Raw genomic sequence first — 21,778 nt, 5'->3', positions numbered from 1 at the left:
GCTAAAATGAAGGACTAATATCAGAAAAAAATATGATTCCCTATGAAAAATAATTATGTTCTATATGATACAAAGCACATTTGTGCAGGAATGTATATTTTACATTGCAGTTATCCAAATAATTATGTTTTAACTTGAAAAATATTTCCACTAAACAGAAATTCTTTTGCTTACCTTACACTGACACTCTCCATTAGTCTTATTACAGTCAGGATCAAATCCTTTACTGATCTCACAATTACATGGACCACAAATGGGATTTCCCCACCAGCCTCTGGGACAAGGCAAGTCAATTCTACAAAATAAAACAAAATAGAAAGGAGGCTCTTTTAAGTTCACTTCTGAGAGGAAAAAAGTCACTGGGCCAAAATTTGCTCAGAGTTACATTACTGAGAGTATAATTTACCCCAGTGCTGTTGCCACAATTCAGCACATACAATAAAAAATAGAAACAGCTTTTGTTCTGCAAGATCATTTCTCAAACTGGCATTGAGTCCAGCTCCTCTCTCTTCAGTCTCTGATAGACAACACTCCTGATTCTGTGCATCCCAATAACCTCCTCCCTGCTGCTTATTTATGGCAAGACAGGCTGCTTTCAGTGCATTCAGAGAGCAGGTTGAATTCTGTTATTCCCTACAATTGCAGGGCTAATATTCTTATGTATTTTTATGAGTAAAATGTAAATGATGAGTGCTAAAGGATTATAACAGGAGTCTTTGTAAGTGATGCCAATTGGACTATCTGCCTTTCTGGTCCAGACAATGTGACTGGTTTTGGAAACAGCGCAACCAATATGTGTAGCTGTACAATGCAACAACAGAGAGGGTCCAGGTTGCCGTTTCCAAGAGGACTGATACGGCAGATGAAAACACACAAGCGACACACAAAAGGGGATAAACACAGTACATTACATGAGACTTTCCATTTCCCTTGGACTTCATGAATTACCCATATTGCACTCAAATGGGACAATAGATGAGAAAGTGTTTGCCTCTCCATGGCCAGCTGGCTCCTTATGAGAGGGAAGGGGTAGGATACCAAGGAGCTCCCGTTCTGTAGAACTCCTAAGTTCTACAGGAACAGAGCTGAACTCTTGCTGTGCTTAGAAGCTCTGCAGGACAAGGGATCTGCCAACTTCTATTGTTATCAGCTCTCAAATGACAAGGGGAATTTTTGTTGAAACAAAAAAGGGGGGCCACTGCCTTATGCTCACGGAAGGAATAGGGGAACTGGGAAAGATCAAGACATTGAACAGTAAAAATAATCCTCTTACTTGCTCTCACAGTATTGCCCATAATAGCTTTGTCCACATTCACAGGTGTACCCATGGGATGAGCTAGGTTTACGGACACAGGTGGAGATATGCTCACATGGGTTCAGGTTACACACATCAACACAGTCTCTCCCAAAGTACCCTGGGGAGACAAGGTTATAAGATTACAGCACCCAATGTAATTTACGATTTGCATGTCTCGGAAAGACCATCTATTTTAAGCTTATACACTAATAACACATCATGGATAATCAGTAGATTTCCCCAGAGATACTGTCAAAAAAGATCGCTTTTTACTGCGAGGGGAAAAAAAGGTAACAGGCTATACTTTACAACAGTTGGCAAAAACACTTTGGGTGCCCTTGGATCAATAGCTTCTGATTGCTTGCTCAGGTCATGTGTTACAAATAGCTCTATATTCTCTTTCTGCAAGTTCAGGAGGTGACTGAACTTAGGCAGGCACACACCTCAAAATGAAGACTGACAAGAGAAAAGTTTCAAAATGTCCCTTCGGGGCCTTGGGGTGTAAAACATAAATCTAACACTCGAAAAGTTTGTGTGAGAAATACGAGAACACAGAGAAGATGAACTTAAAAAAATTGCAAATAATATCAAAGCCCTTTGCAACATAACTAAAACCAGATACAATTCCAACGTTCTAACTGTTATGCCCAATTTTCATGCAGACTCCTTTACCTGGGTCACAGACACAGGAGTAGCTGTCCCAGTCATCAATGCAGTAGCTGTGTTGGGGACATGGACTGGAATCACACGGGTTGTCTACTTCGCAGCCTTCCTTTATATTGATCTTGATTGCCTGTTTCATGTTCAACGTAGCTACATTCGTAGAAGTCTCCCCCATTCTTACTCCCTGAGCACAGAAAAACAGTAACTTCAACTAAGAGATTCTTCCTTTAGAATATAGTGGTACATATACCGAACAATGCATCTCACTAACTTCTTTAATCTTCCAGTTTTCTATATACATGTGATCTGCTTAGTCAGGTGCCAGATTTTTTTTTAAAAGTGTTGGACTTTGATTTAAACCAAGAAGGGAAAGAAGAAATTTCTTGAGGTCAAAAGAGACTGGATTCCTACATGAAGAAAAGGGCAATGTTTAATATTTTGGTGCTTGCATATGTTATAAGGATTTAAAAGTTATCCAAAAAACAAAACTCAGGAGGAAAAGGATAATAAATTATTTCTTTCAGGTATCTTCTCATAAATGCAAGCTACGACATATTTTATTCTTACCTGCATACAGCCATAAAAACCCTGCTGCACTGAGACTTGATCTCCAGAGATACCTCCCACAATGATGCTTTTCATTTTGAGTCCAGGAAGCTGATTTCCAATCTGCACAGTGCTCTGTTAAAGAAACAAAAGGACAGTGGATAAGGGGGTCACTGCACTATTATCCTTTCCAAGACAGAGAATGGCTTTCCTTATAGATGCACTAATCTGATAGCAATTGACAGTAGGCTAAAATAGAAAAATTCATAATGAAATGAAGAGCTATTTATCTGATCTTAATTTCACAGGCATGGTCAAAAGATAAAACTCCACTGATTTCAACGGGTTTACACTAAGTGTAAGTCACTGAAGAATCTGGACCATATACTGCTTGCAGTAGGAGCAGTATATGGTATTTGTTTACCATCCCTTCCCCATTCCCTTCTTTTTAAAGGCCCTCTGGATGATGAAAGAAAGGCCAAGTTATGATGCTATCTCACCTGATACATCCCATAGTCCAAGGACATAACAGCCAGGTACTTGATGTCTTTGCCATCTTTAGCACTCTTTAACTCTATTAACAAATGATGCCATTCACCATCACTGACTCGTGACTGGGTCATCTTCAAACTAGCAACCTGGTTCAGGCCATTGTAAACTTCAAATTGCACATAGTTGTTCAAGATCTGCAGGAAACAAATATCATCTCTATTTATCGCTGCAATACTGACTTATTCTCAGATGAAGCTCACGGTGGACCACCAGTATGAGTGCAGGCAAACAATACTTCTTACAGGAACGAGCTGTAACCTGGGAAAAACTTGTAAGTGGTAACATCTCCCAACACAATTTAGGGAATTCTGCTTCTAACCCACAAAGAAAGAGAAGGAGAAGAAGAAGAAGAAAATGACAAAGACAAAAATGAGGAAGAAGAAGAAGAAGAAAAAAAAATGATATGGAGTCTGAATTAGAAACACAAGTCAAATCTTTGTGTTAGGACAGAATTCAGCACATCTTGGATAGTGAGGCTAAGCCACCTTTCTCAATAACTGAATTTAGCACTAAAAGTGCTTATATTCAATTTCAATCTATACTTCTGGTTTCTGCCTTATTCAGGGAAAGAGTAAATACAATGGGCAGGTGAACACAGCGGACATCGTTGGTTGACTACTACCTCTGTCTACATGTATTTCATGATAGGTAGAACAGAGTTCTTCCAGTTTATGTTAACTATACTTATACTTCCCAAGCTTTTGCATTTTATAGAAATGCATCTTGTTACACAGAGCTTTTGAACTGTAAAGTGAACAAGGGGAACAAGATGTGATGACATCTACAGTATTTGATTTTACATATGTTACTTTTAGCTACATGCATGAAGATACATATTTAGTTTAGCTCTGTCAGTTGATATTTGGGGAAATTTTCTGAATTCTGTTCCAGATTAAGAATGCCACACACTTACCTGAATGTTGATCTTAGATGAAGTTCCTGCATTAGCTTGCATTAACATGCCATTAACCTTCCGGGTCCTGAACATGAGTCCAATGTACCATGGTACAGAGATAGTAATATCAAGGTCACTCCAGACAATAATGCTCTCACCACTGAAACGCTGGGGAGAAGGCATTACTGTAAATCAAGAGACAAGAGATAAAAAAAAAAATTTCAATCTTTTAACACAAGGACTTAGAGCAAAAACAATATAATTTGCCATGGGTTTTTCATCTGCAATTTTTTTTCATAAATGGTCCCTATTCACTACTTATGTAAGAAGGAAATATAGAACACTGAAGCCAACGGGGGGTTGTTCCTGCTTATGTCAGGGCTAAATTTGGCCACACTTCTATATAGCGAGCAACCGATCAATTACCATAGATACTACAATTGTCCTGATAATAATTATATCATTTGCCAACAGTTACCACATATCATGGCTATTACACTTATTTCCTGTTTTAAATCCAGAAAAGAGACTGTAGTATCTCGGAAAACATTATCTGGTAATTGTTGTCTTCATAATGGTGACCACCTGATTTTGCCTACAATAAAAAATGAAGCCCTAAAATCATAATACAAATAGGTTTGGGCTATTCTTGCATAATGATTTCTCTATATCTGATGAAAATTAAGTTCTATTGTTTGTTTTATTTTAGTCTAATGTGTTACTGTGTTTATGTATACCATTGCTAATGATATGGAATCCAAAACCAAATTACAATACTGTAAGTGTGTTTTGTCCCATAGTCAAGAGTCGAGAACTGCTAAAAATGTGTTGCTGTTTTGAACAGGGGCTATAAAAATTAGAGAAAGTGACGGAGATAGAGAATCATGCTGTCTGTTAAATAACCTTTTTTTGTCTCAATTGAAGGGCTCAGCTCAAGATTGAAAGCAGATCTTCATTAACATCTTATACTAAACAGGGTCTTTTCTTCTTTTCTATGATGTGTTAACAAACTCCTTTTATAAAAGAAGTGTGTTATAAAACCATAAAAATATTGTCATAATGTCTGCACGAGATTTCATTAGTATAAATACCTTACTAACATGAAAAGTACCTCAGGTAAATTTTGTAGGATACCACAATGGCAAGAAACAACATAGTATTATGGACTTTATTAGCAGTTTATGCCTCATTTTATTGTTATTAAGTCAGTACGTTTTCTTATGAAATCACCAGTAGCTCCATATTTTTGCCAGTTGCCTCAGGTATATAGAAAATAACTGAAGATATCTCTACTAAAGCTAAATAAAAACCTCTGGGTGCTACTATGTTACAGAGAGAGATGTTTCAGGAGAGAGAAATTAAATAAAACACAGTTATTTATTTGTACTGTAACTGTTGTTGTTGGAGGTGTGATGCAGACGTGTATTCCACACAGGTGTGCGCGCGCCCCGTGCACTGGAGCTAGAGAATGTTGCTTAGCAGTACCTGTAGCAGCGGCACTTGTACCCCATGGCCATATGCCCTACCCTGGCTATATGGGGTGGCACTGCCCATCTCCTACGTTCCCTCGCACCAACCTCAAGAACATAGACTCCAGTGTAGAGGGGATGGATGGTGGCTTGTGGAATGCATTTCTGCATCACATCTCAAAGAACAATCGTTACCATACAGGTAAGTAACTATTTTTTTCTTCTTTGAGTAGATGCAGCTGTGTATTCCATGTAGGAGACTCACAAGCAGTACTTGCAGGTGGGGCTCAAAGTCTATTTAAACAAGGATTGCAGGACTGCCTTCCCACAGTTTGCATCTGCTCTGGATGCAGCGGTAATGGCATAATGGTTCGTAAACGTACGTACAGATGACCAAGTGGCAGCCCTGAAAATGTCCAATACTGGAATGCCACTTAAAAACACCATCAAAGTAGCTCGCACTCTCGTAGAATGAGCTCACACCCTTTGAGGGGGCATGGTCAGACTACTTTGTATGCTATCTTGATACAGGAAGTTATCCATCTAGAGATCATTTGCTAAAAGAGACTGTCTGTCCCTTCATTTGGTCTGCATATGACACAAACAGATGAGGCGAAGTGGGAAAAGGTTAAGTCCTGTCCAGGTAAGAGGCTAGACATTGCCTGACAGCCAACGTTTGGAGATGTCCCACAGTATTCTTGTCAGCAAGTTAAGGAAGTATGGGCTGGATGAATGCACTATAAGGTGGGTAGAAAGCTGGCTAGATTGTCGGGCTCAACGGGTAGTGATCAATGGCTCCATGTCTAGTTGGCAGCCGGTGTCAAGTGGAGTGCCCCAGGGGTCGGTCCTGGGGCCGGTTTTGTTCAATATCTTCATAAATGATCTGGAGGATGGTGTGGATTGCACTCTCAGCAAATTTGCAGATGATACTAAACTGGGAGGAGTGGTAGATACGCTGGAGGGGAGGGATAGGATACAGAAGGACCTAGACAAATTGGAGGATTGGGCCAAAAGAAATCTGATGAGGTTCAATAAGGATAAGTGCAGGGTCCTGCACTTAGGACGGAAGAATCCAATGCACCGCTACAGACTAGGGGCCGAATGGCTAGGCAGCAGTTCTGCGGAAAATGACCTAGGGGTGACAGTGGATGAGAAGCTGGATATGAGTCAGCAGTGTGCCCTTGTTGCCAAGAAGGCCAATGGCATTTTGGGATGTATAAGTAGGGGCATAGCAAGCAGATCGAGGGACGTGATCGTCCCCCTCTATTCGACACTGGTGAGGCCTCATCTGGAGTACTGTGTCCAGTTTTGGGCCCCACACTACAAGAAGGATGTGGATAAATTGGAGAGAGTCCAGCGAAGGGCAACAAAAATGATTAGGGGTCTAGAACACATGACTTATGAGGAGAGGCTGAGGGAGCTGGGATTGTTTAGTCTGCAGAAGAGAAGAATGAGGGGGGATTTGATAGCTGCTTTCAACTACCTGAAAGGGGGTTCCAAAGAGGATGGCTCTAGACTGTTCTCAATGGTAGCAGATGACAGAACGAGGAGTAATGGTCTCAAGTTGCAGTGGGGGAGGTTTAGATTGGATATTAGGAAAAACTTTTTCACTATGAGGGTGGTGAAACACTGGAATGCGTTACCTAGGGAGGTGGTAGAATCTCCTTCCTTAGAGGTTTTTAAGGTCAGGCTTGACAAAGCCCTGGCTGGGATGATTTAACTGGGAATTGGTCCTGCTTCGAGCAGGGGGTTGGACTAGATGATCTTCTGGGGTCCCTTCCAACCCTGATATTCTATGATTCTATGATTCTATGTTGCTCTTCGGGGGTTGAATGCGGCTTAGGAAAGAACACAGGTAAATACATCACCTGATTCAAATGAAACTAGGAGGCCACTTTAGATAAAAACTTAGGGTGTGGCCACAAGGTCACTTTGTCTTTGGAGACCTATGTGTAAGGAGCGTCTGCAATCAAAGCCTGCAGCTCATACACTCTCTCTGCCGATGTTATTGCCACTATGAATGCAGTTTTTTGACACAAAAGAGAAAAAGAAGAAAATACCTAAAGCTCAAACGGAGACCCTATCAGAGTCGCTAGGACCGTATTAAGGTCCCACAAAAGAACTGGTTCTCTCACCGGCAGGTGGAGACGAAGGTCTCCTTTCAAGAACCTTGCTACCATGGTATTCAAAAATACTGACCTCCCATGGATGGGTGGGTGAAATGCTGAAGTCACCACCAGGTGCACCCTCAGTGAGCTACGTGCAAGACGATGACTGACAATGTAACAAATGTAAAAGTATAATTAGGCAGACCAAAAAAGCATTTGAAGATTAACTAGTGAAAGACACAAAAACTAACAGCAATTTTTTTTAAGTACATCAGAAACAGGAAACCTGCCAACCAGTGAGGCCACTGGACAATCGACGTGCTAATGGAGCACTCAAGGAAGACAAGGCTGTTGCGGAGAAGTTAAATGAATTCTTTGCATCAGTCTACACTGCAGAGGATGTGAGGGAGAGTCCCAAACTGGAGCTATTCTTTTTGGGTGACAAATCTGAGTAACTGCCCCAGATTGAGGTGGTTCTGAAACAAACTGATAAATCAAACAGTAATAAGTCACCAGGACCAGATAGTATTCACCTGAATTCTGAAGGAATTCAAATATGAAATTTCAGAACTACTAACTGTGGTACATAATCCATTGCTTAAATCAACCTCTGTACAAGATGAACTGTGGACAGCTAATGTGACGCCGATATTTTTAAAAGACTCCAGAGGCAATCGTGGCAATTACAGGCTGGTAAGCCTAACTTCAGTGTCGGGCAAACTGGTTGAAACTGTAGCCAAGAACAGAATGATCTGACAGATAGTTGAACCTGATATGGTGGGGAAGAGTTAACATGGCTTTTCTAAGGGAAATCATGCCTGACCAATCTATTAGAATTTTGTGAGGGTGTCAAGAAACATGTGGACAAGGGTGATTCAGCGGATATCATGTACTTGGACTTTCAGAAAGCCTTTGACAAGCCCTGGGATAATTCTGGTCAGTTTTATGGGACTTCCTCCTCAGCATCCCTGAAGCGAGTGAGTGGTTCTTCCATCTCTTGGGGAAGATGGCAGCACTGGAATGCGGAGTGGCCTCATTCACCAAGTCCAAAGGTGACTGCTGACCAGATGTGAGCGTTGGTGCCAAAAAAGCCCTTATGGCCTGCTTGGGGGTGCGGCTTCAAGTGCAAGTCTCTGGCCATCTGGTTGCTTTTGGTGAACAACTTACAGATAGAATACGGCTCCCTTGTGTGCCCTCGCCTGAACACAGCAAGCACCTGCTGTGTGGGGGGTCACTATTAGGAATCGATGCTCTCCCCGCCCCATGACGGGCAGTGCTTGAACCTTGGAGCGGGTGTCATACAGGAAGTCCTAACTAAATCTAACTTAACCTTTACTAACACTATCCACGGTACAGTAGAACCTCAGAGTTACGAACACCAGAGTTATGAACTGAGTGGTCAACCACACACCTCATTCGGAACCGGAAGTACACAATCAGGCAGCAGCAGAGACCAAAAGGAAAACAGAAGGCAAGTACAGTACAGTATTGTGTTAAACGTAAACTACTTTAAAAAAGGGGAAAGCAGCAGTTTTCTTCTGCATAGTAAAGTTTCAAAGCTGTGTTAAGTCAATATTCAGTTATAAACCTTTGAAAGAACATAACATTTTGTTCAGGGTTATGAACATTGCAGAGTTATGAACAACCTCCATTCCCGAGAGGTTCATAATTCTGATGTTCTACTGTACTACTAACTATATAAAAACTACATACATGAAGGGAAATTCTCAGAAAAACTGAGATAGAGAACGTGAGGTGATAACCACACACAGCTCTGACTCCAGTCAGAGGCAGTGAGAAGGAACTGAGGGGAGGGTTGGGGCAGTGCTGCCTCATATAGCAAAGGGAGGGGCTACAGCCCTAAGGCGCAAGGGCCACCCTTTCGGGTACGGCTAGGCAAATTTCTCCAGCTCCAGTGAGCTGCGCTCGCACAGTACACGGCTGCATCTACTTGAAGAACTATATACGTATCTCTTTTGGTGTTGAAGGGGTAAACAAAGCAGGCAGTACAAGGGTGGTAATTTGCCCCAGTGTATCTCGGATTACTTGATTCTAATTAACAGATTAAGCACAAAGGAAATGGCTCTGAGGCAACAGGAAACCTTTAACGAATTTCAAATCTTCCAGAGCCAGGTTGGTGAGTTGTCTGAATTACCCAGCCTTTAGGCAGCGAGTATGCTCTTGTGCAACTAATAAAATATCTGCCATAGCAGCACAGAAGTGAATGCTCCAGTGTTAGGAAGAAGCCCCTAGCATTGCCCCAGTCTCTAATCTTGAGCAAATATTCTTACACAGTGAACCACTGGGCACAGCCTTCAGTGAAAAGCACCTCATTGTCAGAGTTATGTCCTGCAGTTAGGTCCCCATCCTGCAACACTCATGTACATGTAACTCCCACTGAAGTAGATGGGAATTTTGTGTGTGCAGAGATTGCAAGATCAGGCCCTTAAAACAGCTGCTCTACAGTACATACCGGTAGATGACAGAGGTACACGTTCACCTCAAGGGATATTAGAACCCGTAAGGCTTAAGCTGCTGCTTGCAATTTGAAACACAGCCCTCTAATTAGTCGTGCCTCTTTTCTAACTCCTAAGTTTTCCCATGCTCTACAGCAAGATGTTGTTGCCAGCTCACCACAAGCAGACAGGGAAGGAAATGGACAACAGTATTCATCCGATGAAGTGAGCTGTAGCTCACGAAAGCTTATGCTCAAATAAATTTGTAAGTCTCTAAGGTGCCACAAGTACTCCTTTTATTTTTGCGGATACAGACTAACACGGTTGCTACTCTGAAAAGAATTCATAGTGTAGCGTCCCCATTTTCAATTCTCCTCTCTAAATAATCAGTACTCCACAGTTCAATACTGTTGTATACATTTGACTTGATTCACTCTTGACATATAGTTTCACCCCCTCAGAGCTCCTCTCCCCTAAAGGTCTCATCAACGGAGAGCAGCTTTAAAGTGCAGTCAGAACTCCACAGGAGCCCAGCCAGTGGAGGGAAAAACTGAACTCTGAGAAACACAGGTCTGCAATCAGAACCTCATGTATTCCACAGCTGTGGCATTTGCCACAGAATCCACTCTTTGCCTATCCTTTGCTGCAGAACTGTGCTCCAAAATCTAAACTTTCATTTTTAAAATAAATTTTATGTTTCTAGCTCTCGTTTGCAAGATAACCTTGGCAATATGAACTGAGTGTAAATGATGCAGCGATGTCTACCTGATCCTGCAGACAGCCTGAAACAATAGCTCTGAGGACTCATCCATTCATCTGATGGAGGAGCGAATACTGTACCCTAAACATGATTATTTAAATGTCAACATTGCTTACATTTTCACTGCTCATCATTTTTGCAGAAACATCCAGAAACATTGTTTAGCAAACAACCTCAAACTGCTTCCCACACCACCCTGTGTTCCAAAAGCTCCGATGTCCCCTATCCAGCATCCCCCTGACTTCTGTAACACAGCTGTGTGTGGTCAATATTATAATCTCTGGCAATCTGAAAATGTGGGGAATGTAAACAACATTTGGGCTACTTTTATGCTTCCTTTATTCTTTTTCATAATTAACTTGTTAAAATATCTCCGTTTTTTAATTTAAATGAAGCTATCACCAAATGTCCTGTCTGCCTCACCAGAGGGCCACAGGATCAAGGGACCCTGCTACAGAACTTAATTCCAGCTTGCTGTGGAGGACATGGGGCCTTGTCTACAGATGACAAATGTAAACATACTGGTTTGTTGTTGGGTTTGCTAATGCTCCATTTAGATTTCCACACACCCAAGCTGCTAGATGAAGGTTTCTTCTTCCATTTATGCTTTGTCTTCCTCTAACCCCAAGGGGACTCCTAGCTATTGGTCTAATGAATTATTACTTGTGTTATGGTAGTGTCCAATTGTGCTAGACACTGGATAAACACACAGGATGACATTGTAAGGATAAGGCCTTTTCCTGTAGCCATATGGTAAGGTCTGAGGCCTTTGTCTGCAGCCATATTAGGAGAACAGCAGCCATGAGCTAAGAATCAGGAAGTCACATCCTCACATTCCATCTAAATTACATTTTGTAAAGCCATGTTGTATTTTGTCCCAATTACCATTGACCTCAATGTCCTTAACTACTTTCTCCTTCAAAATTTTTTTTAAGACCTTGCATACTACAGATGTCAAACTAACAGGCCTGTAGTTACCCGGATCGCCCTTTTTTTACCTTCCTTAAAAATAGGAACTATGTTAGCAATTCTCCAGTCATATGGTACAACCCCTAACTTTACAGTTTAATTAAAAATTCTTGCTAATGGGCTTGCAATTTCATGTGCCAGTTCCTTTAATATTCTTGGATGAAGATTATCCGGGCCCCCCGATTTAGTCCCATTAAGATGTTTGAGTTTGGCTTCTACCTCGGATGTGGTAATATCTACCTCCATATATCCTCATTCCCATTTGTCGTCCTACCATTAACCCTAAGCTCCTCATTAGCCTTATTAAAGACTAATTTCCTTAATTTTTTAAAGTTAGCCTTTTTGAAATCAAAAACCCTAGTCACAGATCTGTTTTTGTTTATCCTTCCATTTAGTTTGAACTGAATTAGCTCATGATCGCTCGAACCAAGATTGTCCCCTACAACCATTTCTTCTATGAGGTCTTCACTTTTCACCAAAACCAAATCTAAAATGGCATCACCTCTTGTTGGTTCAGCAACTACTTGGTGAAGGAATCCATCAGCTATCGTATCCAGGAAAATCTGAGCCCTATTATTATTACTAGCACTTGTTCTCCAGTCTATATCTGGGAAGTTAAAGTCTCCCATGATCACAAAATTCCCATTAGTATTTACTTCTTTAAAAACATTAAAGAGGTCTCTATCCATATCCAAATCGGATCCCGGCGGTCTATAGCACACCCCAAGCAATATCCCAGGGGAGGCTCTAGTAGCTTTCTTCCCCAATGTGATTTTTGTCCAGACAGACTCCGTCTTATCCATTCCATCACTTATTTCTTTACAGTCTACCTCATCATTGATATACAATGCTACTCCACCACCTTTGCCTTTATTTCTGTCTTTCCTGAACAGCACATACCCTTCAATACCATACTCCAGTCATGACTACTATTCCACCACGTTTCTGTTATCCCTATAATATCTGGTTTCACTTCCTGAACTAGTAGCTCTAGTTCCTCCATTTTGTTACCTAGGCTCCTTGCATTAGTGTACAAACATCTTAATTTTTGCTGTTTCGCTTTGCTTACATTCTTTACCCGATTGGGCACAGACATTCTACTGCCAATATTACCTATTAGATTGGTATGTACACTGCCCTTCCGCCTTATGTCCATTCTCCTATCCACGGCTGTATCCTTTCTTACTTCATTTTCTTTCCTCTCAAAGAGAAAATCTGGCATGGAGATTACTTGTACATCTCCCAACCATCTCCCCTGAATTCCTAGTTTAAAGCTCTCTGATGATCTGATACTTTTTTTCTTGGTATAATAGGTCAAGGAAATATGAATTTGATACAACTCTTGATCTTTCTACCCAAAACCAGGAGAAAGAGAGAAGAGAATCAGGCCCCTTGACTTCAATGGAATTATTCCACCTTTACACCAGTATGAATGATATCAGAATTAGGCCCTGCCATTTTAGCCAATCATCCAACCCTGCAGTTTCAGCACAATTAATCTCACTGGAGAGATTAACCAGTCAGGTGCTATATAACACATGATGGAAACCAGCAAATGGTTGACAAAGCTACCTGTCATCAGGCAACATCCCAAATGAGGTCTTTCTTTTTGAGGAACCATCATCCAATAATCACTCTAGCATCTATTTCCTGCTAGCGGAAAGGAAGAGTGTGCCTAATTTTCTTTGGCAACACCAGAATAAGGAAACCGCCTGCTCAAACTGCAAAGAAGTATGAGTCAGATTACACCAGTGTACATCTGGAATAATTCCATTCACTTCAATGGAGTCACTCCAGATTTACACTAGGGCAGGTGAGGCTAGAATCTGAACTTTTATTTCTTAAAAAGCAACCTAAATCTAGGGGATTTTCCCCTTAGAATGGGAGCATCACTACAAATTAGCAACCTGTACTAACGCAGGCTAGCTGCTATTCCCATTTAGACTGTGGGTCTGGAGCTGTAACGCCAATGCTGCTGTGCCTGAACCTCAGCCTCCAGCTATGGTTTTCCTAATGAGGAACCTCCCTTACTTCCCCAGGAAAGGAACTGGGTCCAAATTTTTCACTCCCTTATAAAGCACACCTGTTGCTCCTTTCCTATATTTTATTAACAAGTTTTACATATCTATACACAGTGTTTTCAGTCATAAGTACAGCCCAATAAAATATAAAGTGTTCTTATTAAGGAGGTTTCAGAGTAGCAGGCATGTTAGTCTGTATCCATAAAAAGAAAAGGAATAAATTTGTTAGTCTCTAAAGTGCCACAAGTACTCCTTTTCTTATTAAGGAGGGATTGCCTTCCGCTGAAGGAAGTAATAATTAAGTCCATGTTCATTTTGGGCATGATCCAAAGCTCACTAAAGTCAAAGGGAGTCTTTCCATTAATTTCAATGTGCTTTGGATCAGATGATTTTATTTTAAGCAAATTACGAATAGTGCCAAGCTTTGTAGAACTAATTCACTAATGTTAGTAAACAGATAATAGGAAAAGATAAAAGCTGTTACTGTTTATCCCAATAGGATTTCTGATTGATATTTTCCTGCTTTTTGAACCAAAAGTCAGCAACCATCCTTAATATATAGATGAGCACACACAGTTATTTCAAATATATAATGGATGAATTTCACACTTTATTGCAATATTCCATTATCTGTCCCCTAAAGCATCTCAAACTTTCATATACATTATGAGATGTTAATTATTAAAAACTAAATGCCAAAACACACAGGTAAACTTGAGGACATGTACACTGGGAGCCTTGTGCACCTACCTTGCTCACAGTTTTTCCCACCATACTGCAGGGGGCACTCACAAGTGTAGGTGTTCCATTTATTCACGCATGTGCCTCCATTTTGACACCAGTTAGTATCACAGTAGTTCTTCTGAGCTGCACAACCTGGAATTTAGAAAGTGGAGCTATTCAGCCTAAAACCATTCCACATCTGTGTATTTGGTAATGGTGCTTTCATCACACCAAAACAGACTTCAAATGACTGTAACAATAGTTTCTGAGTGACCGTCTCTGGGCTTTTTTCAATTCTGAAGGGAAAGGAAATCATTTAAGCATTACAACACTTTGAGAGCCACATGATCAAAAGAAAGCAAGAAACCGCTCAGATAAAGACAAAGGGCTTAATTCTGGCGTAACTCTACTGAAGCCAGTGGAGTTATACTATGTAGGAATGTGCCTCCAAATCAGAAAGCAACCAAACTGAAATCTTTCTTTGTTCTACTTCCCCTGAAACAGGAGCATATTTACCTAGATGAAAAACTGAATTGTGTTCAGCTAATTTTAAGGTAAAGACACAATCTGGCAAAAGCCAGATAATTCAAAGTTAGTGCTGAAGTTCCACTCTCAACTCATGGTCATTACTCATTAATTACCTGATAAGAATACACAGGATCTGAAGTGAGTGCCTCCCCTAGTGCATCACTGAACTAGACCTCCACCAGGCTGTGAGAAGAAGGAACTAACTACTTTTACACAACAGTGATTTGTTCTGCTCTGCCCTGCCCTGTGGATATCTGAGCACCACTTCCCACTTGCTGCCTCTTCCAATACAGGAGCCAGACAGCTGAGACTGTACTCTGAAACTGGTCACTTTATGAGGCAGTACAGCAGTATTCAGCAGGCCAGAAGAAGAGCAGCTCATGTTTCATTTTTAAACCACAGCTTTTAAAAACTCATGATAAGTATGCACAAGCTTCTGAGCAGCTTGCATTTCAGGTTTGGAGAGTTACTGCATTTGTTTTAAAGTATAACCAGAATTGGTTAAAATATTCCACTCTTCTTGACCTCATTACACTTAGTTTCAGAGCAGAGTGAGCTTTAATAGCTGAGATGCAAACACATGAAAATGAAGGGTTATTAAAAGAAATTCTGGTGCCACTGTTACAGTTCAGGGCAGATGTGCCACTCAAGTACCGCCTTGCCGTCAGAGTGCATGAAACACGACTTAGGGCTAAATTCTATGTGCAAATCCCTGGATGACATTCTCCTCCGTGCAGAGGACCTACAGAAGCTTTGTGAACCTCCTAAATGCCATTTCATTCTTTAAGTGGTGCACAGAGCCTCAGAACATCGTGTGGGTCTTCGGCACTGGTATGAATTTCACCTCACTCAGATAAATGGGGTACATGCAGGGGATTTATACAGTGGCCAGGCTAGAAAGACTAGAATACTTTCCCCTTATTTTCCAGACTGCTCCATGGTGGCTACTACAGCTTCAAAGGTGCAACAGCTTCTGTGGCTGTTATATTTCTCCCAGAGAGATGGCAGAAGGGTTGGCAGTGAAGAGTAAAAGCGTGTTTCCCTCTCCCCATAACCCTATCCAACCTGCTCTGCACTAGGTTTGGGCAGACTCCTTATTCGTACTTCCAAATCCTCCCCTCCACTGTTCAGCTGAGCTGAAATAGTTCCAAGACGAATTGGGCCTTCCATATCCAATGGCAGCATTGCGGGGGTAGGGAATGTAGGAGGAGGGCAGGATTTCTCCTGAGGGGAAAAATTTCAAGGACTGTCATAGCAAAAATGTGCATGTGCCTCACTGCTGTGTACATGGGCAACTAGTTGACCTATACCAGTTTGCACCCTGCTAATCAAATGCTATTTTTCACATGGAAAGGTTGCACTTGCAGCTTTCCATGCATTCCCCATGCACCCTCCTTTGAAAATCTGGTTCTTGGTGTACACAAGAACTCTCAGCGTGACAGAAAGCTTTTTCTTGTGGCCTTTTGAAGATCTGGCAGTTTATACCTGCAAGAGTGCCATTATTGGCTATGAAACTAGCCATGTCGATTGGCTTGTTGTCAATGGAGAGGTTCCTCATACAGCCAATAAACTCTCTGTTGTGCACAGGAAAGTCTTCAGGCAAGTTTGGGACACCCCCAAGCAGGAGAGGTCCAGTCAGGTCCAAAGATCTAAAGAAATAAGAAATTAGCTGGATTATTTTCATGTCATTTGTTTGGCCTCCTTTACTTTACAGTTTATTCACAGCTAATCTGACTAAAGAAATCTGAGATATTTAACTGTTTTCTGTTAGCTCATTATTTGCAGGATTTAGCTTCAAAAGACTGTAAGCACCGATCTCAATAATCAAAAAGAATCATAATAAAATTAGCTGCAAATTTGTAATTTAGGACTGTGGGAGTTGCCGTAACAACCACACCAATAGAATCAAACATTGGTCTCTGACAGTGACCAGAACTAACTATGTTAGAAGGCGTAAATGGAAAATTATGAAACAACATGCATCCATGGAAATTTCTTTTTAATCCCAAGTAGTGAGATGTTGATTTATAGCCTAAAGCAGGAAGGTTGGTATGTTATATACACTTTTATTCTGGCTGCTGTAAAACTATGTATAATAATTTTGTTATTCATAAATTGCTAGTCCCTTTTTGAATCCTCCTTGGCTCCTTGTGTTAACATCTTGTGGCAGTAGGTTCCACTGGATAGTTATATCACCTACAAAAAGTATATCATTTAATCAGTTTTAAATGTTAACAAGACTTTTAACTTCAGTGAGTGTCCTCTTGTTCTTGTATTTCAGAAAAGGGTAAATATGATCACCTGACTGGCCTTTTCAATAGAATTCATTATTTTACATATTTCTATCATGTCTCACAAGTTATTCATCGTCTCTCTAAACTAAATAATACTAATCTTTTCAATCTTTCCTCAGACAGAAGGCTTTCCATGTATCTAGTGATTTTCATTGCCCTTCTCTGGATCTTTTCTGTTTTTCCTCTAGCCTTTCTGCAATGGGATGATGTACCATTAATTTGAATGATGATGTCAAAATCTTTTCAGTATTACTCTCTTTTTCTTAAGGCAGCCTCCCATTTTATTTGCTTTTCTGACTGTTGCTGTGCAATGAACCGATGTTTCCACTGAGCTTTCAACAATGATCACAAACAATATTTTGTGTGTCTTTATAGTTATTTTGGACTCAACAATGTGTATGAGCCGTTCAAATTGCTCCTTCTGATATACAATGCCTCTCACTTCTGTGCTCTGAATTTCATCTGCCAGTTTAAAGTTAGTCAGTTTGTTTTCTTATAAACTCTTTGCTATGTGTGCTTTTCTTCTCACTGCCATGTGTTGTTGTTATTGCTCAATTCCTTTTAAATAGGAGAATGAATAATAAATATCTGTAAAAAGCCCTTACTTTTTTGAGCCACTTTGAGTTCCTTGGGCAGCACATGTGTAGTTCCCAATGAGACTTCCGAAGCGCACAGCCACTGCAGTGTCACAGTCATCCACTGTTACTACCGCCACCTTCTCTCCTGAAGGTCCATGAGGAATTCCTAATCGTCCAATGTGGGGCTTCAAAAAATAAACAACATACCTATAAATAAGGCTACAAACTCAGCAGAATCAACATGCCTGCAGTCTACTCAGACGGCATCATTCTGCTTTTAAGATGACTAAAGTAGGCTGTCCAATCAAACATGCATTAGTTAAGGCCATCTCACTTCCAATTCCATTGTGCAATAGGAAACAAAACGGCTGACTTTATCTGAGAATAGTAACAAGCATCCAGAAGAACTGTGTGATGATTTTTCACTCTTGATCGGAATTTGAAAAATAGGTATGTAGCTTGGCCAAAAGCTATTGATGAAGTGATCTGGCCCAGCTCACTTAGAATGGTTCTATTGCACCAGCACAGGACGGTTTCCAAACAATTCCACTCCTGTCACCAACTCTCCCCTCTCATCTAAAGTGAAGAGCTCACTTAAAAATACTGTATTTCTCACTCTTTCCCTTGCAAAAGCAGCCTTGACAATATAAACTGACACAATATGTCTCCCTAGGGTTAAAAGCATGAAACCAATTTTTCATTTAAAAGATTGACAGCCCCCTCACAGCAACCCAGGACTGGGCTTTAGAGTGCAGAAAAAAATACAGCGACAGGCTACTTGATTTTGGGGAAGATTCCAGATCAAGATCACAACTGTATACCACTGTGTCACCCAACTACTGCTGATGGCACGAGGGCTGCCTCAGAGTCCCACCGACCCCTTCTGGTACCTGAGCCAGCTCCTCTGCTGAGCAGACAGAACGACCTCGGGCCACAAGGAGTAGCAGTTCCACAGGACTGAACAATGGACAGAGAGCAAGGGACCGCTCTCAGCTCTGACATTCAGTACTTCAATGGCCTTCCTTCAATCACATAGGCCAACATTTTCAAATATTTTTGTGGGTGGTGAGAGACATGATCACAAATGTTTTGCAGGGCTGGCAACAAATTTTAAGGCCAGTTATGTTCTTCTACTGTCTATCTGGATACTCACACTATAGCACTGAGCTCCTCACTAGCATTAATGAATTTACACTCACACAACACCCTTATGAGCAGGGGTGTGGCATTTTACAAACAAAGAAATGAGGCAGAGAAAAAAAATGATTGATGGTCACAAAAGTCTACAGCACCACCAGAAACTGAACACAAATCTCCACCCAAAGTCTTAACCACAAGAATATCCTTTGTCTTTTTATAGCTCCATTAACTTCAAAAGAGTTATTTCAGTCTGACACCTGCGTAACTAAGAGGAGAACTAAACAGTCACCCGGAAACTGAGATACAGATCCCTCAGACTGAGGAATAACATCTTTGTAAGAGACACAGTAACAGTGTGACAAGGTGGGGGAGGTAATATCTTTTATCGGCCCAGCTTCTGTTGTTAAAAGATACATGCTTTTCAAGCTCACCGTGAGAAAGAGCTCTATGTATGCTCAAAAGCTTGTCTCTTTCACCAACAGAAGGTAGGCCAATAAAAGATATCCCCTCATCCACCTTGTCTCTCTAATTATCCTGGAACCAACAAGGCTACGAAAACATTGCAAACAATAATAGTATGAGTCTAAACAAAATAACAGCAATTGATAAGAGTCATTTTTCATATTGCACACCTGTAGAAAGCAACTTAGTCCTGCTTTTCTAACTTCACAGCTTCTAGGAGAACACTGTTTGTAATATACAGCATTGCATGAGCCAGATCTTGCTCACTTTATTCATGTCCTACTGAGGTCAATGGGGCTACTCAGGATTTAACACCAAACCTATTACATCATTGAAATCAGAGTGATAGTCTTATGATCCTTTGATCATCAATAGTAGCAACTGTTGAAGAAAATCATGATGCATGGGCAAGTTTGCTTTAGCGTGCAGTGCACTCCCTTCAGAACTTATATAGTCATTTACATGGCACGTTTCTTTGGTATTGAATTTGTCTGTACTGCAACCTAGGAAGTAGCAAGGGGATAAAAGATCAGTTCTGTCTGTTTCAGATTTTGCATGAACAAACTTACTGAAATAGTTAACAGTCAGTTTAATCATCTGCAAAGAATAACAGCTTCATTTATAAAGCTAACTATACTGGTGCATAAAAACAGTTTAAAACGAAGTTTCCTGGTCTCAAACAATTCCAGTTGGAAAGTATTTTCCATTTCCTCTATGAACAGATAACATGATCACATAGTTTGGCAGCTATTCATGTAAAGGTTTTGACCTCTATTAAGTGATATTAAGGAATATTTTGTATTTCCCAGATTCTATGGGCTACAAAGCAGTCTAATTTGGAAAAGATTGGGAGCATACATAGATACGATGCTGAAAATGTTAGTAACAAGCTGGTCAAAATTATGGAATTAATAAATAAAATATTCCAGTTAATAGCAAAACCTTCTGCTCCAAAGTTGTAATTTACATTTTTGGTACTAATGTTATACATTTTGAAGAAAAACTTAACACTTAAGTTCAAGATGTTTTAATTAAACAAGTCTGTTTGTTAACTTGGAAGCATCAGAGGAATTGGCAGAGAGGGCGCTTCTCCCTCCACAGGAGGAGTTTGCCCACAGTTAATCAGGCTTGCAACCTGGATTTCCTAGTGAATCCAAAACTGCTTCTGGATGTCAAGTAGCTGCAGTAACCAAGGCAGCTTTTTGTCCCTTATATTTGACTAGGAGTTGCAACTTTTTCTTTTAGTTGATGCTTTGTCTCAGTGATCCTGACCTTTGACACCTCAAGATTAGATTCTTTGAGTATACTCTACAGTTCTTAGGGCTATACCTTAAGACCGTAAAAGCTTGGAAGCTTAAACTGATACAGAACATGGCAGCCTGTTTGTCACCGAGGGGTCCCCAACTACAGAACTTGCTCCTCGCCTCAGTTCAAAAAATCCTGAATCTTCTGACTTTCTCATCATGTTGCAAGGCCTGCTTATAATCATAGAATACCAGGGTTGGAAGGGACCTCAGGAGGTCATCTAGTCCAACCCCCTGCTCAAAGCAGGACCAATCCCCAGTTTTTGGCCCAGATCCCAAATGGCCTCCTCAAGGATTGAACTCACAACCCTGGGTTTAGCAGGCCAATGCTCAAACCACTGAGCTATCCCTCCCCCCTTGCTTGTTCTCCAAGACTCCCTGAAAGGGAGGGATCAAGTTTGTTGGTGATTTAGTGGGATATGGAGAGTCTTTTTTTTTCTTTTCAGATGGTTACAATATCCACCTTTCCAGTACCTGGCATGGGGCATACTTTACAACAAAAAGACAAACGTCTAAAATGATGTAAGTAAATATTAAAATTAATCAAGTAACTGCTCCTTATACAGAAGGGTTCAAAATAACAATGTATCAGGAACAACAGTTCAAAGAAAAGTAAACTGGTGAGACTAAATGATAGCAGACAAAGCTTTCCTATTTAGGGTCTGATCCTTGCTCATATGGAAGACAAATGAGAGTTTTGCCATTGACTTCAACAGGAGAAGGACTGGGCCCTTACAGAAGAGAGGTTCAGTACAAAATTACAACATCCACACTGTTATTTTCTGAGAGGGAGATTTTCAAGGACACAAGTGGGAGTTAGGTGCCCTGTTCCCATGACTTTTAATGGGAACTGGGCACCTAGCTGCCCTTTGTGCCTTTGAAAATCTCTTCTTGAAACACCATGCTACCTAAAAGCCAAGTTTCATTAGCTTTGCTGTACAGTAATTCTGCATTCATGAATAAATGTTCAGTGCGGTGCACAGGAATTTACCAGCATGACTCCATTAATGTTA

At 40.8% G+C, this 21,778-nt stretch overlaps 1 protein-coding gene across 1 annotated transcript in view; it reads right to left on the bottom strand.

The window, feature by feature from the left end:
• Nucleotides 1-21,778, bottom strand: part of CELSR1 (cadherin EGF LAG seven-pass G-type receptor 1) — a 267,623-nt gene that overhangs the window by 48,345 nt on the left and 197,500 nt on the right. Inside the window, exons 6-14 of the mRNA XM_077807853.1 lie at nucleotides 17,887-18,044; nucleotides 16,473-16,636; nucleotides 14,487-14,612; nucleotides 3,972-4,138; nucleotides 3,007-3,192; nucleotides 2,528-2,641; nucleotides 1,970-2,144; nucleotides 1,274-1,415; nucleotides 175-295 (exon numbers count right to left, since the gene is read on the bottom strand). Of these exons, the coding sequence (XP_077663979.1) occupies nucleotides 175-295; nucleotides 1,274-1,415; nucleotides 1,970-2,144; nucleotides 2,528-2,641; nucleotides 3,007-3,192; nucleotides 3,972-4,138; nucleotides 14,487-14,612; nucleotides 16,473-16,636; nucleotides 17,887-18,044 (1,353 nt within the window). The remainder of the gene's footprint in view (nucleotides 1-174; nucleotides 296-1,273; nucleotides 1,416-1,969; nucleotides 2,145-2,527; nucleotides 2,642-3,006; nucleotides 3,193-3,971; nucleotides 4,139-14,486; nucleotides 14,613-16,472; nucleotides 16,637-17,886; nucleotides 18,045-21,778) is intronic.

The sequence above is a fragment of the Eretmochelys imbricata genome, chromosome 1 (genome assembly GCF_965152235.1).
Source record: "Eretmochelys imbricata isolate rEreImb1 chromosome 1, rEreImb1.hap1, whole genome shotgun sequence".
Classification (NCBI taxonomy): domain Eukaryota; kingdom Metazoa; phylum Chordata; order Testudines; family Cheloniidae; genus Eretmochelys; species Eretmochelys imbricata.
This window is presented reverse-complemented; position numbering and strand designations above follow the sequence as displayed.